The 22,056-nt window shown below is 41.6% G+C and overlaps 2 protein-coding genes across 2 annotated transcripts; one reads left to right on the forward strand and one right to left on the reverse strand.

Annotated features, from left to right (window-relative positions):
- Positions 1–7,195: 7,195 nt before the first annotated feature.
- Positions 7,196–17,359, reverse strand: LOC311041874 (sodium-dependent neutral amino acid transporter B(0)AT3-like; the record flags this gene model as incomplete). The annotated part of the gene is made up of 12 exons (XM_084052358.1): positions 7,196–7,393; positions 8,022–8,184; positions 8,507–8,666; positions 11,497–11,701; positions 12,357–12,513; positions 12,609–12,737; positions 13,283–13,395; positions 13,564–13,674; positions 14,106–14,287; positions 15,558–15,695; positions 15,987–16,127; positions 17,197–17,359. 12 exons carry the CDS (start codon positions 17,357–17,359, stop codon positions 7,196–7,198), a joined length of 1,860 nt encoding a protein of 619 aa, XP_083908484.1.
- A 2,592-nt stretch (positions 17,360–19,951) lies between these two features.
- On the forward strand, positions 19,952–21,439 carry LOC311041875 (calnexin-like; the record flags this gene model as incomplete). Its single annotated transcript, XM_084052359.1, has 1 exon — positions 19,952–21,439. One exon carries the CDS (start codon positions 19,952–19,954, stop codon positions 21,437–21,439), a length of 1,488 nt encoding a protein of 495 aa, XP_083908485.1.
- Between the last annotated feature and the right edge of the window lie 617 nt (positions 21,440–22,056).

Consider the following 22,056-nt stretch of genomic DNA (forward strand, 5'->3'; position numbering starts at 1 on the left):
GCAATTACTGTCAAGCTATTGAAGTGGTTGAGAATCAAGTCAGAAAAAAGCCTGTATGATCAGTTCTATATTAAATGTCATCAATCATTCATCGTATCAGTTAAATGATATTCCCATTTTATTCCCTCAAACTGGGCCCATTTCAAGTTTGTCTATAAACGTCTGCATGAGCATGGTGTTGAAAGTACGTATTGTAGGCTTATGTTTGGTCAACTGTATTTACAGTAGCAGCTGCAGGAAACAGTGCATTCCATGGATACAGGATAGGTGGGAACTAGGGACATCTGGGCACCTCAGTGTTAAATTGGCTATTTTTACCAACATGTAAAATAATTAAATATTTGGTAAAGTAAAGTATACATGATTAGAACATGCTTGAACATTTGACAATTAAGGTCTAATATTTCTACAATTGCTACAAATTGCTACAAAACGTGTATATCCAGTCATTTTGAAGTTGAAGGACAAAATTAACAGTATATCCTACTCTATATGTGAACAAAATAATACAACAGAAATGTTGTGAAACTAGATGGGAATAAGCAGTAGGTGCCCGAAGATGATTAACTGGTTAAAAAAGGTAAAAGTTACAATCAAGATCAAAGTCAACTCCTCACCTAAGCTATTGCAGATGAATACTGTTGAGAACATTAAGCAATAATGTTAGAACTAGTTTGCTTTTTTTCAGATATGATGGATGGTTATCCCATCATTGATGACACACTGGCTGCTGTTACATGGACAGTTGTATTCGGAATGAATACACTTCTATTCGGAATGAATGAATGGATGAATTCATTCCGAATAGATTTGCTCATGTAAACACCCCAATTGGAATAGAATATTCCATTCCAGTCTGACCCGAATGCATTTTCATTCGGAATAGGAGGGGTGGTATAGACCGTTTGAATCGGGTTAAATCAATCGGAATTGACCATGTAAACACTTTATTCCAAACGCTCCTGTCTGTTTGGAATACATGCATTCCTTTGCGCATGTCCGTGCTTAGTAGGGCTGTCAGAATTGTCCAAAAATGACCTATCAAATCTCTAATTCGGCCACGGTTGGTGCTGAGAAGCGCTCGCTCCTGCGGGATAAAATTAATGATTCTAATAGCGTCATTTAATAAGCCTGTAATGGTTAAGCCCAGACTTGTCCAGGAGAACGGACGCTCCGAGGATTGCTGGCCTAGGCTACACTTATATGGATCTTTTTCTAAACAGGTATTTTAGTCCTCAGTTTTTAAAAAGAATCCCTGGCCACATGAAAAAGATTTTTTTTAAAAATCCCTATCCACACGTAAACGCAGAAACGCATTGATCATAGACTGTAGTGTTGCGCGCTCTCTCTCTCTCTCTCTCTCTCTCTCTCTCTCTCTCTCTCTCTCTCTCTCTCTCTCTCTCTCTCTCTCTCTCTCCATTTATTATTATAATGACCATGTGCGAATGCGCGATGACATCATCGTACGGCACCTACATGAGAAATGTGACAAATACTATAGGCTAGCCTACGTTTTACCGTGTCTGGTACCAATACAAAAAAAAAACTGGTCTGAACTTGTAGATCTGCTACTTTTGCATTAAAACGGCGATGACAAAGGAACACAGGCTTGCACCGCATACAACGCTGCCTGGTGCGTTGCTTCCGGGCCTGCCTACGACCGATAGACCTCCGCCGCGGAGGCACAAGGGGGCTATTGCCTCCTCCCATGCCCACCAGGGGAAGCTCTGCTCCGGGTAGTGGCCCCTGGTCCATGCCCGGGCGTAGGCGGGAACCACTTTGCGCATGTCAAAAGTTATATTCTGAATGAATGCTTTGGTCATGTAAACGAGGAATACTTTTATTCAGGTCCCATGTAAACAGGTGAGTGGATCAGATTCCTCTATTCAGAATGAGTTCATTCGGAATGAATTAATTCTGAATGAATACATGATGGTCCATGTAACTGTGGCCAATGTCACTTCACATCTAATCCTTTTTAAGTTATAATTTGACTTTGCTAGACCCACCTGTGTATCTTGTCCGTGACCCCGTAGTGAGCGAATCATGCTTTTAACAAAGGTCTTCATTATGGGGAAATCCCTGAGGGAAACACTGGCTGAGCCATCCAGTAAGAATGCAATGTCTGCTGGCGCCCCAGGACACTCTGTTAAAAGATGTAGGAGAAGAAAGGAATCATGTAAATCTTTTGCTTTCTGCTGTTTCTATAAAACGTTTACACATGTCTTGATAATTGTGTTCATATTTTAACGTGTGTCAAAGACAGGACGTGCACATGAATCACATTTGGTGTCTGGAGGCCATCAAAAACATGCAAAAATAAATATGCATAAATATTATATTTATTCACTCAACTCTTACCCTTAATTTGATCCAGCAATATTGTGTTGCAAACTATGATTTGAGCTATTCAGCGCTAAAGTGTCAAAATGTCCTTCAGTGTAACTGTCCAGTATCACGTTATGATATTGGATACTGTGTTAAATATAAAATGTAGATTTTCATACGAAAACACCTGCTGTACTTACATATAGACAGTAACAGTAATGGTTTTAAAACAGAAAAAAAGAATATGTCTCAGGTAGAAAGTCACATTTCATGCATGACAAGCTGCATGCCCTGCATAATATGGGAGGCATGCGTTAATCCGACAGACCTTTTCTCCGACTATGTGGCATCCGCGTGCGGTTAGGGTTAGGGTGCGGGTTTGGTTCGGGTTTAGTATTGGAAACGTCGGAGCGCTGCGCTGTCGGAGGAATGCGCTGTCGGACTAACGTACTGCACCCGCATAATATAGGGCCAGTGTTGACGTGCGGCCCCACTGACCAATGTACATTTATGTCTATGAGTGTGACAACTGACCTGTTCGACAGTATACTATAAATCAGTCCCCACAAACTTTCAGGGAGGCAGCCTCTGCCATGCCAGGTCTGGTATCTGACTTATTCCATGTGGCTACTGTATCTACCACAAGATTACAAACTGTAGCCTACCCCACAAACTCTACCACAAGATTACAACAAAGGCATGGCAATCTGTCTGTGGTTACATGGAAGTAAAGACCACTTTTGGCCTGAAAACGTGGCTGTTGTCTGTTATACATTTGAGGCTGTTTCACTGGTTAATTGGCTGGGAAGACGGAGGCCAAGATCCGGCCCTGTCGGGGAGCAACACAGCCTGGCCACGAGAAACAGAGGGACCAGCAGCATCGTTGAACTACTATTTAACCGTATTTTATGTGGACAAATAGCCAGTCTACAAGCTCACAGTGCGTAGTGATGCCACATGTTGTGAGCTTGTAGATTGGCTGTTTTTGAAAGATTATGAAAAATCTAGAAAGAGATTTTGGAATAAGTTTGATAGGGGTCCTAGCACACAAATATATATATACGAATTGGGTGTTCAGGAAACTGTTTGAGAATATAAAAAAAAGTTATGTTAAAATATGAAAAGTAAGGATAATCTCTAAAGTTCAAGGTTACTGTCAAGTATTCTGGCTTGGTATAACATGGTATGAGCTTGTATGCATTGCTTCAATGTGAGAGTACTGATAAAGTACACTGTACTAGTAAAACATTTTTACGTAAGTATGCTAATAGTAATAACTAATATTAATACGAAATAATTAAGAAAAAAGCGGTAAATGACAAATGTTAAGAGACATACTTGAACCATTGACAAAAGAAACATGTCTGTTTACGGTAGGCATACCAACCAGGACAACCATCTAATATTAATGTTAATAACTAGACATTGGAAGTAGTTTACCTGTGCGTTTTCCGGTAGCATTCTGTATGAACAGAACCAACAGAACAGCTGACACTCTCACCATGGTCCACATCCTGGCTGATCTGACACCAAACCTGTTGAAAATATACAAACACTATTTTTAGATAGACTACAACACCGTAACACAATCTACCATCACTGGCTCATTAAATGACTGGTTCAATGTAGAGGTAGAACATCTCACACCTCACCACTTCCAGTGGAGAACTTCATTGTGGAGGTCATGCAAGAGAATTTATAAGCCTTTGTTGTGTTCATAGAGTATAACACGTGACTATCAGTAAACAGTATTCTTTTACGGCCCCATGCATGGATCATTCTCTCTCATATGAAGTAGGTATGTCGTAAATCATGTGTGAGGTGTGGGTTATTGGGCTAAGATCAAAGGTTCATACTATGTGTGGACAATTCAAGACTTAAGTTAATTAATAATGTTCTTTTAACCAATCTGTGTGGTAGAGTATGTTAATACAATATAAATAGTACATCTGTATGGTAGAGTATGTTAACACAATTTATTACGCGGCTTGGTTGAATGCTTGATTCCGATTGGAGAATCAGCGGTCAGCAGTCAGTGTTATTTCTGAATTTTGACCGATGAGCTCAATAACAGACCGCTGTCTAATCAAAGGCTCAGAGCACCTGCTCATATCAACCTGCGCTGCTTGATGTTATGCTGTATCTAACATGACAGCGATGTAAACACACGCACGATGTCATTTACAGCTAAACGTTGCTCTCAAGAATGTTTTTGAAAACATTTGAAGTGAGAAATAGACGATGCAGAAATCGAAAATTGAATTCAGTTTGATCAACACTTCCTTGTTTTCCGAGGGGACCGTGTTGAGCTGGGCGGACGGCCAGCAACATTATGGAAGAATACCAAAACACTCGCCCCAAAACACAGTCGCCAGGGGGTAAATCCGGCGGTATTCACGTGGTATTCACCGCTGGTCCGTGAAAAGAATAGGAATTATGGAATACTTTCATTGCTGTAAGCAAGGAAATACTTTGTTTTGTTGTTACACTTGGGTCAATTTATTAATTTATGTATTAAGTAGCCGTGTAATAAACGGGATAATTCTCTTCAGGGGTGATTATGCACCTATTATGCATATAACTAGTACATCTGTATGGTAGAGTATGTTAATCTGTACATCTGTAGTGGAGGTGTTCTCCCTACTCTTTCATTGAGACAGTTATATTATGGTGTCAGATTTAACACCTGGTTGACTTATGTTATGTAGCTTTAAGTTTGCAAGCAAATTTAACCACCTGTTCTCCATCTCTTTGCAGCCATCTCTGTGCTTTACATTCAGGCATTTACAAAGGGCAAGTAGCAATTGTCATGTAGGCTTTCATAAGATTCTTTCTAAATGTGAATGAATGGTGAGTTCATTATATCACAAACCTGGAAACAAGGCGACTCTTATAAAGCTGACAGAGGTGATGTAATGTCATTGAGAGATCTGACACTTCTTATCTTGATTTATTGATTTAAAAGGAACATTGGGCTCACTTTCTTATGTGTTCTCATTGTTCTTTGTTACTTAGTAACAAAGAAGTTTAACTTCTTTACTTAGAGTAAATGGTACACGTTCATTGACAAATCCCATAGTAAATGTGTTTCAGCCACAGGTAAATGATTTACCTGTGAGTGAAAGACTGTGCTGGAATGGAGAATGTCCTTTGAAAATGATCATTAGCAGAAACCAGTCCCAGAGTGGTGATAAACAGTCCAAATAACAGGAAAAGATTAAAAGCTCTGACTGAAAACTCTCACACAGTAAATTGAACATTTAATAGCTACAGTACACTAATACTGCAGATGTTGTCTACTGGCTGTGGTATCCATGACAACAGTTGATGTTGCACTGTGGCTCTAGAACAATGTGGATAGTTGATAGTTATTTCTATCTTCATCAGTACTCCTTACTCACCACTAGAGTCACACACATTTATGTTATGTTTTATTGTTGTTTTTAAAACATTAAAACACCATCAATTAATTGCCAAATTAGATATCATATCTATCTCTCACCTCCTAGCTGTCTCTCTCTCTGTGTGTGTGTGTGTGTGTGTGTGTGTGTGTGTGTGTGTGTGTGTGTGTGTGTGTGTGTGTGTGTGTGTGTGTGTGTGTGTGTGTGTGTGTGTGTGCGTGCGTGCGTGCGTGCGTGCGTGCGTGCGTGCGTGCGTGCGTGCGTGCGTGCGTGCGTGCGTGCGTGCGTGTGTGTGTGTACATACATGTGCTGTGAAACTTTTGTCAGATGTATTAGTGGGATTAAATGCTGTACCTGAATGTAACCACATTGGGCTGACAAGGTCAAAGGTCATGTTCATCATCACCAAGGTCAAGGTAAACATTAATCAGTCAAATGTGAGGAGTGGAGAGACATAGACCAAGAGATGTTTGTGTGGGGGCGGAGTTTGCACACCCAGACGCATTTTTATTTTTCCATTTCCATTGATTTGTTTGTTAGGATATTTGTCAGACACAATGATCCTGCATTGATTTTAACAGGTCTCTTTCACCAACAAAAAAAAAGCCACAAATCATAGACATAAATGTATAAAAACTGTAGTGTTAATACAAAGTAAAAGATATGAACTTGACCCCTGCACAACATTACCAGGAGTCACTGCTAATAACACAGGAGAGCAACGGTATGTGACAATAACAATGTTGTCTAATGTTATGCTAAACATGAACAAAAACACATGATGCTGCATTTAGTTTGGAACGGCCATCAATAAGGTGTTCCTCACAGTAACCGGAAAGCCAGAATAGAAGCTGATGTTCACCCTGATGCAGAACATCAGTGTTGATTTTGACAGCAAATTTTGATTCAGTTTTAGTCATAGTCTTTTGAATAAAATTCCATTTAGTTTTAGTCATATTTTAGTCATCTGAAATGTTTTAGTCTTTGTCTAGTTTTATTCGACTAAATATCATAAGATCTTAGTCGACTAAATCTACTATTGATTTAGTTGACTAAAATGTATTTTTGGCGGTGCCTTGATGGCGTCGTAATGGCTGATTTTACACTTGGTTGCACGCTGAAAATAGCCGATCTATAAGGTCACAACGCGTCGCGCTGCGACGCGTTGTGAGCTTGTAGATCTGCTATTTTCAGAGCGCAACACCTGAGCGCAACCAAGCATAAAATTACTTGTTTTTTAGTTCTCCTGGATCTCTTCTCCACTCGTCCCTCCCTGACATTTTAGTCTAGTTTGTATTTGTTGACGAATTTGTCAATATATCTAGTCTTAGTTTTAGTCATTGTACCTTAGATTTATTTTGTTTTTTATTTCGTTTTTGTCAGTGAAAATAGGTAGTCGACGAACATTTTTCGGCATTGTTTTAGTCGACGAAATCAACACTGCAGAACATGAACACGTGTTTCCTCTACAAGTCTCCATGAGGGAACTCATCATCTGCATACGGGTTTCTGTTGTGTCTGTTCATGATTCTCTTCTTCAGGAAGCCCGTGAATTGATAGAGCGCCACCAGGGGGATGGAGACCACGGGGAGAGAAGATAGGAGCACGCAGATGGAGAACACCCAGCCAGTGTAGGGCTGAACTTCTGACAGAGGGAAGTCCACCTGTAGGAGTGATGGGCTGTTATATATCAACTATATACTGCATGCAGGCTTTATACACATTTTATACAAGTCTACAGCAGGAAAAGGCCCTGGATGGTGTCTACACAGGAATGCTATGAATGGCATTTGGAGTCACATGGGCGCCGCCCATAATGTTATTTTATACTTTTGCTATTCAAAAATACCAGATCTACAATGCCTTAACTCAAATCTTTGCTTCTGGGGGGGGGGGAGGGGGGGGGGGGTCCCTGGAACAAACTGCTTTGAGATGGTGGTCTGAATAAATATATTATTCAAAGATTTGCAAAACAAATCACTATTTTTCAAAAATAGCAGATCTACAAGCTCATAGCACATATGAGCTTGTAGATCTGTTTGAATAGGCAATGAAATCAAAAATGAAACAGATGCTTTCCCGGTCTTAATATAGTTAGAATAGAATAGACTTTATTTGCCATTTGCACGAATGCATAGGAAATCTTGGAGCTCAGCTCCCAGACACACCAGTAAAAAAAAATCCTAATTTAAATTATCGAATTTCATGCATTATTCAAGGATTTCGAGCATCTGTATAAACTCTGTGCATGCATTACGCTTTGAGTTTTACAATGGAATGACATATTCTTACATATTCTGGGTTCCAGGCAGCATATGTGGGTTGTTTCTCAGCCATCACTGCAACATATGCAAAAAACACCAGCAGTAGCATCAGAGGGCTGATGAACCTCCATGTGACCTGCCAGTACAGGCAGGGTCTGCGTCCTGTCATCCACTCAATGTCATCATTGAACCTAAAGGTGCAGGGATACACTTTGGATAAGCACATCAATCAATCTGGACGATTTTGAGAATTTAAAGTGGCTTATCTTCTCTCATGAAGCTCTGAAGAAGTTCCCCTTTCATGACTTTTCCTAAATATTCAATTCAAATCATCTCTGTTTTTTTTTAAAATCTGAAACGTTTTATAAATATGAAATTAGCTATACATATACCATCCCATACGTTATATATCGGCTATTTTTATATATAGATTTATCATTTAACACACATTTTTACAGCACCTTATAACAATAGCATGAAAACAATGAATATTAAATAGCTTTTAGATGTGACCTATCGATCCCATAGATGTATACGACAGCAATCATCTCAAAGAAGGCTATGATGAGCAGAGGCACGGAGCCCACGTAGTTGTTAAAGATGCCCAGCCAGTAGTTCCCTGAACCCAGGGTGAAGATCAGGGCCACGAGGAACGAGGTGAGACACATCAGCCCTGCCAGGAGATAACACATAACAGACAACAGAATTACCTTAGACAATTACCGTAGTCAGTACTGCTGTATGTGGGGCTGAGACATGGACCCTCACAGCAGGAAAGGGCCCTGGATGGATGAATGACCCTAGGTGTCACATGGACCGACCACATAAGAAATGTGGACCTCTACAGGGACCTACTGTGCCACGGGTAGGGCACTGCGTCAGGCACCCGGAACAAGAGGCAAGCAAACTGACACTATGAGAAGCAACCCAGGGCAAAGCCAGGAAAGGCAAGAAGCGCACCACCTACGTAGATGCACTGCGGCGCGACAGCTTAGCTAATAACATTGTAAAAATCAAGACCCTGATGTTAGATAGGAGAGTGTGGAGGGCAGCGATGCAGGAGTCCCGCGTTGGTGTTGGCTAGAGCGCACTCTCGCATCGCTTCGCATCGCATCACGTCATGCATTTTACAATTTTGTTGCTGTCGGGCAAAAACCTCTTACTGTATCTCCATATTTTACCTTTTTGCCAGGCCAAAAGGCATGGCGACAGAGTATTTTTTGCACCCTGTCCGCCCGCCCGTCCGTCCGCCCGTCCGTCCGTCCGTCCGTCCGTCCGTCCGTCCTTCTGTCTGTGAACAGCTAATCTCCGGCACCGTTGGCCCGGTCGCTGCCAAACTGTGCACACACACTCCCTGGATGCCAATTCAGAACCTCTGCCCCAAATCTTTCACATGGGCCTGTTTTAGCGCCACCAGGCGGTCGATTTGTGCAAAAAACTTTTACTTCAACAGATTTTATCCAAACGTCATGCAAATAGGTACACAGTATCTCTATAGTCATGTGATCAACACGGATCTATCCGATTTTCCAAGTTCCATCCTGATTGGCTTCCAAAGTTTGCAGGATTGGTCCGTTTTGAACAAAATGCAGCTTGCGCTTTCCGTGAAATTTCACACGCGCATCCCCACTATGTCACGGTCCTCTCCTCGGGCCGTGGACTGACTTTATTATGTGGACCTTGAATGCCCTTATATGGTGTTGGACTCCTAAGGGCTGTTCTTTAGGCCGGGTTAGGCCGTTGTTCATTATGTTCTGCATTTGTCTTGTATTGTAACTCGGTTGCCTTTTGCCTTGGTTTTCCGTACTCTTGTTTTGTAGTAGTGATTCCTGTCTGCCTTGTTTACTGTTTCCTGTCTTGTCTCACAGTCTATTTAAGTCTTAAATAGACTTTAAGTCTATTTAAGACTTAAAGTCCTGTGTTTGCTTCAGTTCCCTGTTGGTTTGTAGCTTACAGTCGTGTGAGATTCTTGTTAGTCCATGCCTAGTTAATGCTTAGTATTTAGTTCACCTAGCTTTCCCAGTTTAGTTTTCCCCCTACGGCCTCCTTATTCTGACTGCCTACATGTGTATCGACTTTGCCTGTACCTCGACTTTGATTACTGCCTTCTCCCATTGTTTGGTGTTAATAAACACTTTAATTTGAGCTATGCTGCCTCTGTCTCTCATCTTGCACTTGGGTCCTACACCTCCCTGCCTCGCACCGTGACACACTAGGCCGAAGAAGGAATTCCACCCTTTTCACATTGGCCTGTTATAGCGCCACCAGCAGGTCTAATTTCGCAGAACACATTTTTGGAACAAAATGCCTCAAATCATGAATGCAGTGTCTGATTGCCGTGAAAGGCCCAAGAAGAAATGGCACCCTTTTCACAGCGCCACCAGCAGGCCACAATAACGAACCTGACCTGGCGGAGACCTGTGCTCCGAGGAGCACTTTTTGTAGTTGTGTTTTTTTTGGTAAATTAATTCCCTCATCATACTACAGCGTCACACAGAAGTATAAAAAATAGTAGATCTCCAAGCTCCAAACGTGGCACGAAGTGACACATTTTTAGCTTGTCAATCTGCTACTTTTTTGGCTTTATTAGATCTTGATGTACAGTACGTGAAACTATGATTATGAATTATGAATGCCAACGAGTCGGCTTGAGCCAACATTCGATAACATAGAATATTGCAGTAAATTGCATTACTTCCCTTGATGCGATGATATTTTTTTACATTATATTTTAGATATATGGCCTAGGCCTACCAACGAGTTGTACAACTGTCTGACAGTTTGCCTCAAATACACATTCTGTCATCAGGAAACCTCAGGAACATCATGTCCCTTTGGCTCACTTTGCAACCTCTTGCTTGATGCTGTTGTCCACCTTAACCACTTCAACCCTATTCTGGGGAAAACATTTGTCTAGAATAGCAGATCTACAAGCACACAACAAGTCACATCGCAACGCGTTGTGAGCTTCATGTAGATCAGCTATTTTCGCCGAAGAGATTTAGTGTAGAGAGAATAAACAGTAGGGGACATGCATGCGGGCCCTATTTTGAAAAACATTTTAAAATAGTTCAACTCGCTGATCTACATTGACACATTATGAGCTTGTAGATCGGCTATTTCAACTATTTTAACATGTTTTTCAAAATAGCAAAACATTACAAAAAGGTTTAGGCACAATTGATAAGGCAAGATAAGGCCCGAGCATAGAGTTAAAAATAATAGAGATGGCACCGGAAATCTTTGCCCATCCACTTGTATGGAGTTGCTCACCCAGCGCATACTCCCTTTTCACCTCTTCTTCCGGGTTGGGAAATGTGACGAGCCCTATACTAGGTCAATGAAGTATGTAGGGTTTAATAGGTTCAAATTGTTCTGCGGTACTGTAATTCATATGCTTAACATTATGGAGTTCACATCGCCATGCAAAATGGCATTTGTGACTTTTCAAAGACACGTTATACGGTGTATAGATCTGATTGGAGGCTGTTATAGGTTGTTACCAGTAAAGATCTCTTTGGGCATCCAGCTGGGCACCAGGTGCAGGTCCAGAAGAGGAGTGAGGACTCCCTCCATGTTCCCAAACATGGAGGACAGGCCCAGGCTGAAGAGCATGACGAAGAACAGCACGGACCACACCTGAGAGCCTGGCATGTGGATCACTGCCTCCGTGAACACGATGAAGGCCAGGCCAGTTCCAGACGCACTCTACAGGTACACAGCAGGAACCACAAACACTATACTTCAATGAACCTCAGTAACATTAAAAACAGTGGTTATGATGATGATGATGATGAAGATGATGATGATGATGATGATGATGATGATGATGATGATGATGATGATGATGATGATGATTACTAGGCCGATGCCTGTTGGGAACAATGCCCGTTTGGGCAACCACAGCGGTTATGTATCACCCGTTGTCCGAGTATAGAGTTCTCAACGGGCCTGAAAATTAAGCCCCAGCCCTAACTGGGCCCTAACTGGGCCCTTACTGGGCCGGCCTGAACAGGGCCCGGCCCGAACAATTATCATAATGTTAGGCCCGAAAACCTGAAAAAAAGTCTGGTCCGGTCCGAAAACTTCAGGTAGGGTTGTTGGGTCGGGTTCGGGCAGAATTTGAGAACTCTACCAAGTACCCGTTGTACCCATCTGTCTGTGTCCTTGGTCTGTCTGTCTGTCTGTTAGTCTGTCTGTCTGTCTGTCTGTTTGGACAGTCCTCGAGATACGTAAAGGACAGATATACATACATGCACATAGAGTCTTTCCTAATTTATAGATAGATTATCATCATCATCATCATCATCATTATTACTTTTCATAGAGACATCTCAATGTGTATTTTGATGAGCTACTCCACCTGGTCCAGGAAGGTCTGGAGATCACAGGTCTTGAGGTGGAGGCTGGCAACCTCAGAGGGATCACTCTCATTCAGGTGGGTGAGCCATTCGTCATAGTTCTCCAGAGTGATGTTTTCATCGCCAACGTTGAACGCGTTGGTCATTGACAATATATTGCTGTGAAGTTGATAGCATTTGACAGTAAACGTGTGCACAGCTAAAGCCTCACTATACTAATAATACAAATTATGAGAAGAATAAGATGTACATACTCATTCCGGCAGGCATCGTAGTTTGAATTTGCTTTGAATCCCAGAATGGCGAAGATGGGAATTGAAGCATAAATGGAAGTGAAGCTGTTCACCAATCCAACTATTAGGGCGTCGCCCTCACAGTTATTCCTAAGGACCGGATCAAATGCTGACAGGTTAATCTTTTCTTCTTATTATTTTTTTAACACTTTGAATTTGGCGTCCTTATTTTGAGCATGTCATTATAGGCAAAGAACGTCACAAGATCTTAAAATCTGTTAAAACATTTACAGTCTATAATCTCACAATAAGCTTGTAGATTGGCTATTTTTGCTATTTGTCATATAACGAAATATATAGGTCTTAAAGGAATAGTTTGCCCAAAAATATACTTATTTTCTATTAATTAAGCTAATGAAGCTTTGAATTCATGGAGATTTTTTTGTTTTCGTCACATTCCTGAGCCAATAATTTGATGATCGGTGGAGACTCAAATGCAGGTCAATTCCGCAGGTCATTATATTATTGGCGTAGGAATAAAAAATAAAATAATCTCCATGAATGCAAGGCTTCATGAGGTGTGTAATTGATAGAAAATAATGTAACTACTCCTTTAAGTGGCTATAACATCTCTATATACCTTTTTTCATAACGATAAGGAGTTTGTGTGACTGACTGACTGACGGCCAACTTACTTCTGTGGGTTGTAGCTGGAAAACGCAATCAGGCCTCCGAACGCCAAGGACAAGGAGAAGAAGATCTGAGTCGCAGCATCCAACCACACCTGTGGATTCTTCAGGGTTTCCCACTGGAATGAGAAGCACATTCTAGTCACTCAATGTGTTCATTTTGCGTCATCATCATCAAATATGTTTGAATTACAATGTACAATTTAGACATTTAGCAGAATTAATTTGATCCGGGGACCCCCCAACCAGTATATCCAATAATTCTCATGAATTAGGAACCAACTCACATCCGGTGTGAAGAGATATACAAGCCCATCAGACGCCCCAGGCAGAGTCAATGCTCTGATCAAGAAGATGGTTAACACCAGATAGGGAAAGGTGGCTGTCACATAGGTCGCCTGGTGGGGAATATAACAAAAGGTGAAACAGAAGCACATAAAGCATCATTTATAGTCCGTATACGATGGTGTCTTTTGCGAACAAAATCTTTTATTTCAAGCTAACAGCGAGTTGTCTCGCTTGAAAATCTGTTTTAATCAAAGGTTAAGGTTAAGCTTAATTAAGGTGTTAATTTCCCTTTGGGGCTCAATATAGTGTTTGCTATAAGGCTGAAGTGGGTAATGTATGTCTTGTAATAATAATCAAAATCTACAAACTAACAAGTAAACAAAATGTCCAAATTATTGTAGTGGAGTAGTACAATATAAAGTACAATGTTTGCCTCTGAGATGTAGGGAAAACTGGAAATACTCCAGTAGAGTAAAAAAAACACAAAATTGTACTTAAGTACAGTACTTGAGTACTTTACACCGCTGTCTGTATATGTTACCTTTCCGATGGTCTCGATGCCACGGATGAAGCAGATGTAGACCAGACACCAGGCGCTGGCGAGGCACAACACCAGCCACCACTGTAGGGACCCGCTGGTCTCGGCGTTGGGCGTTATGTTCAGCGTCACGCGGTACCAGAAATAGTTCACCGCTGTGCTCTTCTCACACTCGCTCACATACGCTGCAGTGTCAAACAGAAGTTGTTCACAACTCAAAGAAAAGCACTGCTGATTTTTTACATGATACCCTCCCTCTGAAGGGAACATTAGCCGGAAAGTAGCAGAAAATTGCAAATCTACAAGCTCACAAGTTAATTTGAGAGCTTGTACTTTGTAGATTGGCTATTTTCCGCACAGAGGCTCGGTGTAGGGGGAAAACGTTTTTTAAGTATTGAGGGTTTAAGTGGTTAACTGTTTGGCAGGGTTATTCTGTCGTGGATTCTGTTTGTGGACCTTAAAGGCCGGGTGAAATGGCATTTTCTGCCATTCTATTTTGAAGTTTCAGTCTGAAACGTTGTCTCAACCAGGTCTCAACCTGGGAATCTCATTAACTGCAGCAGAGCTGGTGTTTGTTTACCCTGGCTGCACAAGGGAGTGAAGCATGTTTTGTTACTACGTGGATTGTTATTATATAACATATAATGTTTTCAGATACATATTTTAGTGTGCTGATTAAGTAAAAAATGTGTAATACTGTAGCTCTGTAATTAAAAATAATTAGAATCAGGTGTGTTTGAAGGAACATGCAGCTATGGGAATCAAACAGGTGAATGAAATCAAGACTCATTTATATTCACAAGAGTCGATCTATGCCACCAAGCAGTATGTTTTTGTTTACAGGAAGTAATTAACATTGGACTTTTAGCAATTTTTGATGTAAAAATACACAAAAAAATATTTTTCTAATGTTTTGGTATCTATTGTTAGATATGCCCATATGATGACCACAGATATGCTCTAAAAGTGTGAAAAATGTTTTTCATTTCACCAGGTCTTTAAACAGAAGCACACATCGATAATGGCAGCTGTCAGAATACAGAGGTAAAGAAAATGATAATTCTTGACCCGATTAAATTATCAAAATGATTATTTCACCTATTTGTTTCACTCATTTGTTTTTCTTTCATCCCCTCTCATTTTAATTGATTATCGTGTATCCTGTATGAGTTCTTTCTCCTAATGGATGAAATGTGTATCCCGACCTGAAAGTGCATTTTCTGTTTACTCGAGAGACCTGTAACCGAAACACTCTACTACTGTATGGAGTAGAGCAATGATTACTATGGAATGGGAAAATAGAGCTATTTAACAGTTATTTTAACACAATCATATCATTTACAGTACACCAACTTTAAATGTTGATTTGCTTAGAAGACTCTAGTTTACTGAATATGACTATGAACAGTACCAGTACCGGTATGGTTTAGTTTACTGTATTATGAGTTGCAGTACCGGTATGGTTTGCGTTCAGTGGACAGTCTCTCCAGGGAAGTGGATCTTGAAATGAATGGAAGAAGTACCAGAGGACCCAGGCCAGGATGGTGTTGTAGAACAGCCCTACCAGGAACGATACCATCATGGACGCCACACCTGCGTGTGTGCACGTGTGTGTGTGTGTGTGTGTGTGAGAGAGAGAGAGAGAGAGCGAGAGCGCGAGAGAGAGAGAGAGAGAGAGAGAGAGAGAGAGAGAGAGAGAGAGAGAGAGAGAGAGAGAGAGAGAGAGAGAGAGAGAGAGTTATTTATTTATCTTCACAATATAAGACGTCCGATATAATAACATGATAACGTTCACAGATGGCCCTTTTTGGCACGTCGCCTTAATTAAACCTGATGTGACTCTGAGAGAGTACTTGAACAGTCAGTCATTCCCGGTCTTCCCACCTACACCTCCTAGATATGGAGACATGGAGTTCCACACTCCAATGCTCCCCATGCGAAGTCTCTGTCCGATGGCCAGCTCCATATGCAGCAGTGGAATGCCTTCTAACACCAGCGCAATGACATAGGGGATCAGGAAGGCCCCTTCAGGTACAAAAGAAAATACAATACATTTTTATAGTTGCTGAATATATGACATATAAGAATATATATATTTTTTAGATTGAATAAGCACTGGATGTCACGTACAAAGGGGGGGGGGGCATTTCTTTGGCCACATCTAGTGAAGGTCGTTGAATTCATGTCCACTGGCCATTTTTAATCAACATTTTGAACTTTATCACACGCTCCCCTATCAAGTGCTAAGTCAACATCCAAACATCAGATTAACAGAGTTAATGTACTGTATACAATATTACCACAGTTACTTACTATTTACTCCGTCTCATATTCAAAACAGAACTTTGTTGTTTGCTGCGACGGCATTTTGTCTCATTTACAGTTATATTGGTTCATAACTAAAGTGTCATTCATGCACTATATCACACCAAACAACTTAGCCAGTGTGCCGTTTGTTTGACATATACAGTGCAGTAACCACTAGGGGAGTTTTTCTCATCTCTCTAGTATTGGACAGGTCCAGATAAGGACCCAGTGACCACATGATATGGCTTTCAGTGAAAAACAAACAAACATGCACACAGAAAGATTTTAGTAAAGCCAGGTCACTGTAAAATCTACAATGACCTGGTTTTAACTACATTAACTCTAGTTCAGAGATCTGGTGTAGAGGTCCTTAGGGACTCTGGTCAACGAAGCATATAATGTTCAAGTGGATAATGTCCACACTATGATATGACCGCAACAAAGCAATACAGAGGACTGTTATACTGTACTATTCACTGGCAAGAAATATTTGGACATTTCTACTAGCTATGGCTCATGAATGCATGCAGATTGTTTTTTTTTTGTATTTTAATCAGAGATAGGCCTATGTAACCCTATATTTACATGGACGCTATTTAATGAATCAATCATTATAAACTGAGGCATGGATAATGAATGATTAATGAAGTTTTGTCATAACATAAACATTTATGCAGTACATATTCCACTGAATGTGTTAATATATTGTTTTCATCATTGAACTTAGTGTTGAAATGAGAGGAACTTTCAAATTAAAAGGCATTTAGAGACGGTGACATTGTCTTACCTCCGCCGTAGATTTGACACAAATAGGGGAATCTCCAGACGTTACCAAGTCCCACTGCAAACCCTATGCAAGTAAGCAGGTATTGAACCTTATTGTCCCATTTTGGTCGTTCTGTAGTCTTTTTAGATCCATGAACCTCGGTCTCATCATCAATGACTTCCATAGCCTTTCTTTTGGCAGCTATAATTACAAAATGAGTGTACTGTAGGTATATTATTTGAATGGAATACAAATAAACTGTGTGGCCCACGCCGCTCCGTCTCCTCTTTCTCAGGGAGAGAAAAGGACTCGTTGGTTTGATAACTGTATGTCAGGAGACATTAGCCGTCGTACGCGTCTCGTTGGCTGTAGGAGCTAATGGAACAACCCGTCGCATAGGTTTGTTGAATCAAAAGCCCTTGTGTAAAGCTTCAAGATATGACTTTGATAACGGTATAGCAACTAGACAAAGACAGTTTCTGAAGAAACAGCATGTGCTACCTACCTGCAAACAAAAAAGGCCAAAAGATTAGCAGTAGTAGGATAGTTACTTAAAGATGGAGTGCCATGATATTTTTCAACCCTAAAACCTGATCATAAGGTATTATTATTATGTAAGGATTTTTTTCCAAAAAAAAAAGTGAACAGAAATTGTTAAAACAAATGTTTTTATGTGGACACGCCTCCAGTTCATTAAGTATGCCTGGTTCTCACCTTAGCACCTCCTCCACCACCTTAGCACCACCCACCTGTCCTAGTCCCTCCTCCTCCTCATGCCCACACCTGTTGTGTTATGATAATGAGGGGGAGGGTATGTTTTTTGGGGGCTCTGTGATGTCACTAAAGTGCTGTTTCTCTATTGGCACGTTTGACCCTCAAGATTTCAGCCTCCAGGAAGAAACTCCAAATAATCAGAGAAGACATAAAACAACATAAAACCACCACCAGGGGGCTTAATGAAGTTCTATCAACCTCATAGACACATGAAAAACAGAAAAAGTGCAAAAACATGGCACCAGCTCTTTAAGCTGAAAGGTAGACTAGACACCTAAACTGCCCTTGTGTACCCCGTGCTGCTGATGGGAAAATATTCCCATCAGATGGCGCTAGAGGACAGTCCATGGTGTCACCAAAATCAGTAGGCATCAACAAGAGGGCCATGATCATTTTCAGTGACCTTGGAAGCGCTTTCAGTGATGTTTATTTATGCCTGAACAATGAAATAGGCCTTTAATGCCTGCAGCTTATGACATGACAGCTATCGCATCAATTGGATGCAACTGTGTGCTAATTAACTATGTGTTATTACCTAGATCATTATTAGCAGCATGGCTGCTACTTTAACCATAGACGTGTTATCCAAGTCCATGGCCTATTATGTGTATAACTGTGACCACTGTGTGACTATGGCGTTAATGCAGTTCATATGAGTTTCTACACTGCCCCCTAGTGGTGAGTAATTACTGAAGTTCAATAGAGAGATACTTTTTATACTGCATTCCAATGGATTTACATGTTTTATTTCCTTACCATGTCACGTGGTACAATTATTTGCAAGCAATTGTGTAGACTTAAAATATGGCCATGTCATTATTGTTCTACTATAATTGAAGATGTGGTAATTATGTAATATAGTAGACTAGGTTGTTACTAATGTTAGTGGGAGAACAACATATAGGCCTCAAATGCTGTGTGTGTGTGTGTGTGTGTGTGTGTGTGTGTGTGTGTGTGTGTGTGTGTGTGTGTGTGTGTGTGTGTGTGTGTGTGTGTGTGTGTGTGTGTGTGTGTGTGTGTGTGTGACATTATGGCCAGTAAACATGCACGTGACGTGTATGACATTATGGCCAGTAAATGAGAAGCTTATTGGCCACATAAAGTAGGCCGGCCAAAACATGCCTAGTGGAAATCCTGCTGGTTTACGGTGTTAATAAGCATGTCTACATGCGAATGGATGTTAGAATATCAATGATTCCAATTCACACAATAGGGTTAAATAGGTTAAATTAAGCTATTTTGCCGTGTAGTAAATGTTATTTGCAGCAACACAATGATATACAGATGGTTAAAAGTATCTCGCTCTGCTATAGGATGAGCAACATGCTAACTAGGGATGTCCGATATTATCGGCCTCCCGATATTATCGGCCGATATTAGCATAAAAATTGATATCGGGAAAATATCGGTATCGGTTTTTAAAAAAAATAAATAAAAACATCTTTTTTTTTTTGCTTTATAAATAAGTTACAGGAGTTCTTACTGTATATGGTGTGTGTGTGATATGAATTTTGAGCTTACCATAATCACAATAATCCCCGCATATATCGGTATCGGTTGATATCGGTATCGGTAATTAAGAGTTGGACAATATCGGTATATCGGTTATCGGTAAAAAAGCCAATATCGGACAACCCTAATGCTAACGTCACAGTTGACATCATAGACTGGCCTCCAGATACTCTGACAACAGGTACCGTTACTGCACTAGTGATTAGAATGCAAAGAACATAAATGACGTGTAAGGTAAATATGGTGTTCTCATTTCATGACAATGCCCCTCAGCCAATCACAAAGTGGTTGGAATAGCGACGTCACCGTCAACATAAAAGAGAGAGAGAGAGTGCGTACAAGTACAACAGTATATTTTAAGTGTTTTTTAGCATTTGCTCATTATTCAAGCATAGCTTCCATGAGTGCTTTTTGGATACCAGTATCAGAATCACAAGAGAGATATATAGGGTGGTAGTATCAGGTGGTCACATCGCCAAACAGGAAGAATATGGAGCTGAAGGTCAGGCTATGTGTTGCCCTTCTCCTCGCCATGGGTCTGTGCTGCCTCTGCCTGGCCTCCCAAAACACTTTCAAAGCACCAGAGCCCATAGGAGAACATTTCTTCGCAGAGTCCTTTAGCAAGGGAACGTTAGACAGCTGGGTGATATCCAGTGCCAAGAAGGAAGGTGCTGATGAGGACATCGCCAGGTATGATGGTAAATGGGAAGTCGAGGAGATGAAGCACAGCAAGCTTCCAGGAGACAAAGGCCTCGTCCTTAAGTCTCCTCTCAAACACCACGCCATCTCTGCCCATTTTCCTAGACCCTTTATCTTTGACACCCAGCCCCTCGTTGTCCAGTATGAGGTGAACTTCCAGACAGGTATTGACTGTGGTGGTGCATACCTCAAACTCCTGACCCAGACCACCAACCTCGACCTGAAACAATTTGCGGATACGACGCCCTACACCATCATGTTCGGACCGGATAAGTGTGGACTGGACTACAAGCTGCACTTCATCTTCAGACACAAGAACCCCAAGACAGGAGAGTTTGAGGAGAAACACGCCAAGAAACCTGAGGTCGACCTCAAGTCATACTTTACGGATAAAAGGACACACTTGTACACACTGGTGGTGAAGCCAGACAACAGTTTTGAGATCTTAGTGGATCAAATGGTGGTGAACAGTGGCAACCTGCTGACAGACATGACGCCCCCAGTAAATCCCCCCGCAGAAATCGATGACCCAGACGACCACAATCCAAAGGACTCGGATGAGAAGATCCAGGAGCCAACACGGGTCCCTGGTGCAGATGCAGTGAGTGAATCTGCCGGGGATGAGGATATGACAGATGAATCTGACGTTGAACACGAGGACGAGGATGATGAAATGGATGACAGAATGGATGACAGGAATGAGGATATGGATGACGGGGATGAGGATACGGATGATGTATCGGAAGATGCCTGGAAACCCAGGAAGATTCCCAACCCAGACTTCTTCGAGGACCTGCACCCGTTCAGAATGAGTCCGATCAGCGCTGTGGGACTGGAGCTGTGGTCCACGTCACCTGATATGTTCTTCGACAACTTCTTAGTCACCAGCGACCGCAACACAGCCGAGCGCTGGGCCAACGATGGCTGGGGATTGAAGAGGGCAGCCGAAGGCGATGCTGAGGAGGAAGACGAGTACGATGCTGAGGAGAAAGCCGAGTACGAAGCTGAGGAGGCAGCCGAAGAGCCCCTGGCTCTCCCAATGATGAGTACAGATGATGAGCTTCCCTGGAGGATTGCGTTGTATGTAGCCGTGGCTGTGGCCCTGGCCATGGTGTTGATCAGTGTCTTCCACTACAAGAAGAAGACGACGAAGAAGACATACGATGGAGATTACACGTATGAAGAGGAGGAGGATTCAGAGGATTCAGATGACGAGGACCAAGGGGTGAGAGGGACCAGGAGACGCAGGAAGTTGAAAAAGTTCAATCAAGGGTACTGACATCATAGTGCTACTATTCATAGAATCATAGAATACTTTACCTATTTTACCATCATAGATGACAAGCACTAGCCTATTTCACCGGCACAATGCTGGGCAATGCACGGATATGCCCAAATATGGGTATCCCCCACTCTCCCAAGTTGGAGGGTTGTTTCTTAATATTACTGCAGTCACCATTGTCAGTACTTTGTCCCATGATGTCAGTACCCATTGGGTACTCAGTTCTATAATGTCAGTATTGTCTTTGGAGGCTAATATGACATCAGCACTATGGCGGCTGTAGCCTACTGAGGGTAACGTAATGCAACTTTTATGTTGTGATAGAAGTCAATATGGCTTGGGTCAGGTTGAAAGGGCCCCAAATATGATATATATAGTCAGTGTGGTTTGGGCAGAGATTCCAGACACAGCGCTGACCTCATAGACTGGCCTCCAAGTACTTTGTGCCTTCACCTGCACAGTAAGCTGGGCAACGGGCCGGGAGTTGAACGTGTATGTGTCACATGATGGTGCGGTAAGGACCCAATGCAATGGTCAGACCCCAAGACGATGTTTTAATGCAGGCGACACAGGTGAACACACAGGAACTCTCAAACATAAACTAACACATACAA

The sequence above is a fragment of the Gymnoscopelus microlampas genome (genome assembly GCF_963454915.1).
Source record: "Gymnoscopelus microlampas genome assembly, chromosome: 3".
NCBI classification, from domain to species: Eukaryota; Metazoa; Chordata; class Actinopteri; order Myctophiformes; family Myctophidae; genus Gymnoscopelus; species Gymnoscopelus microlampas.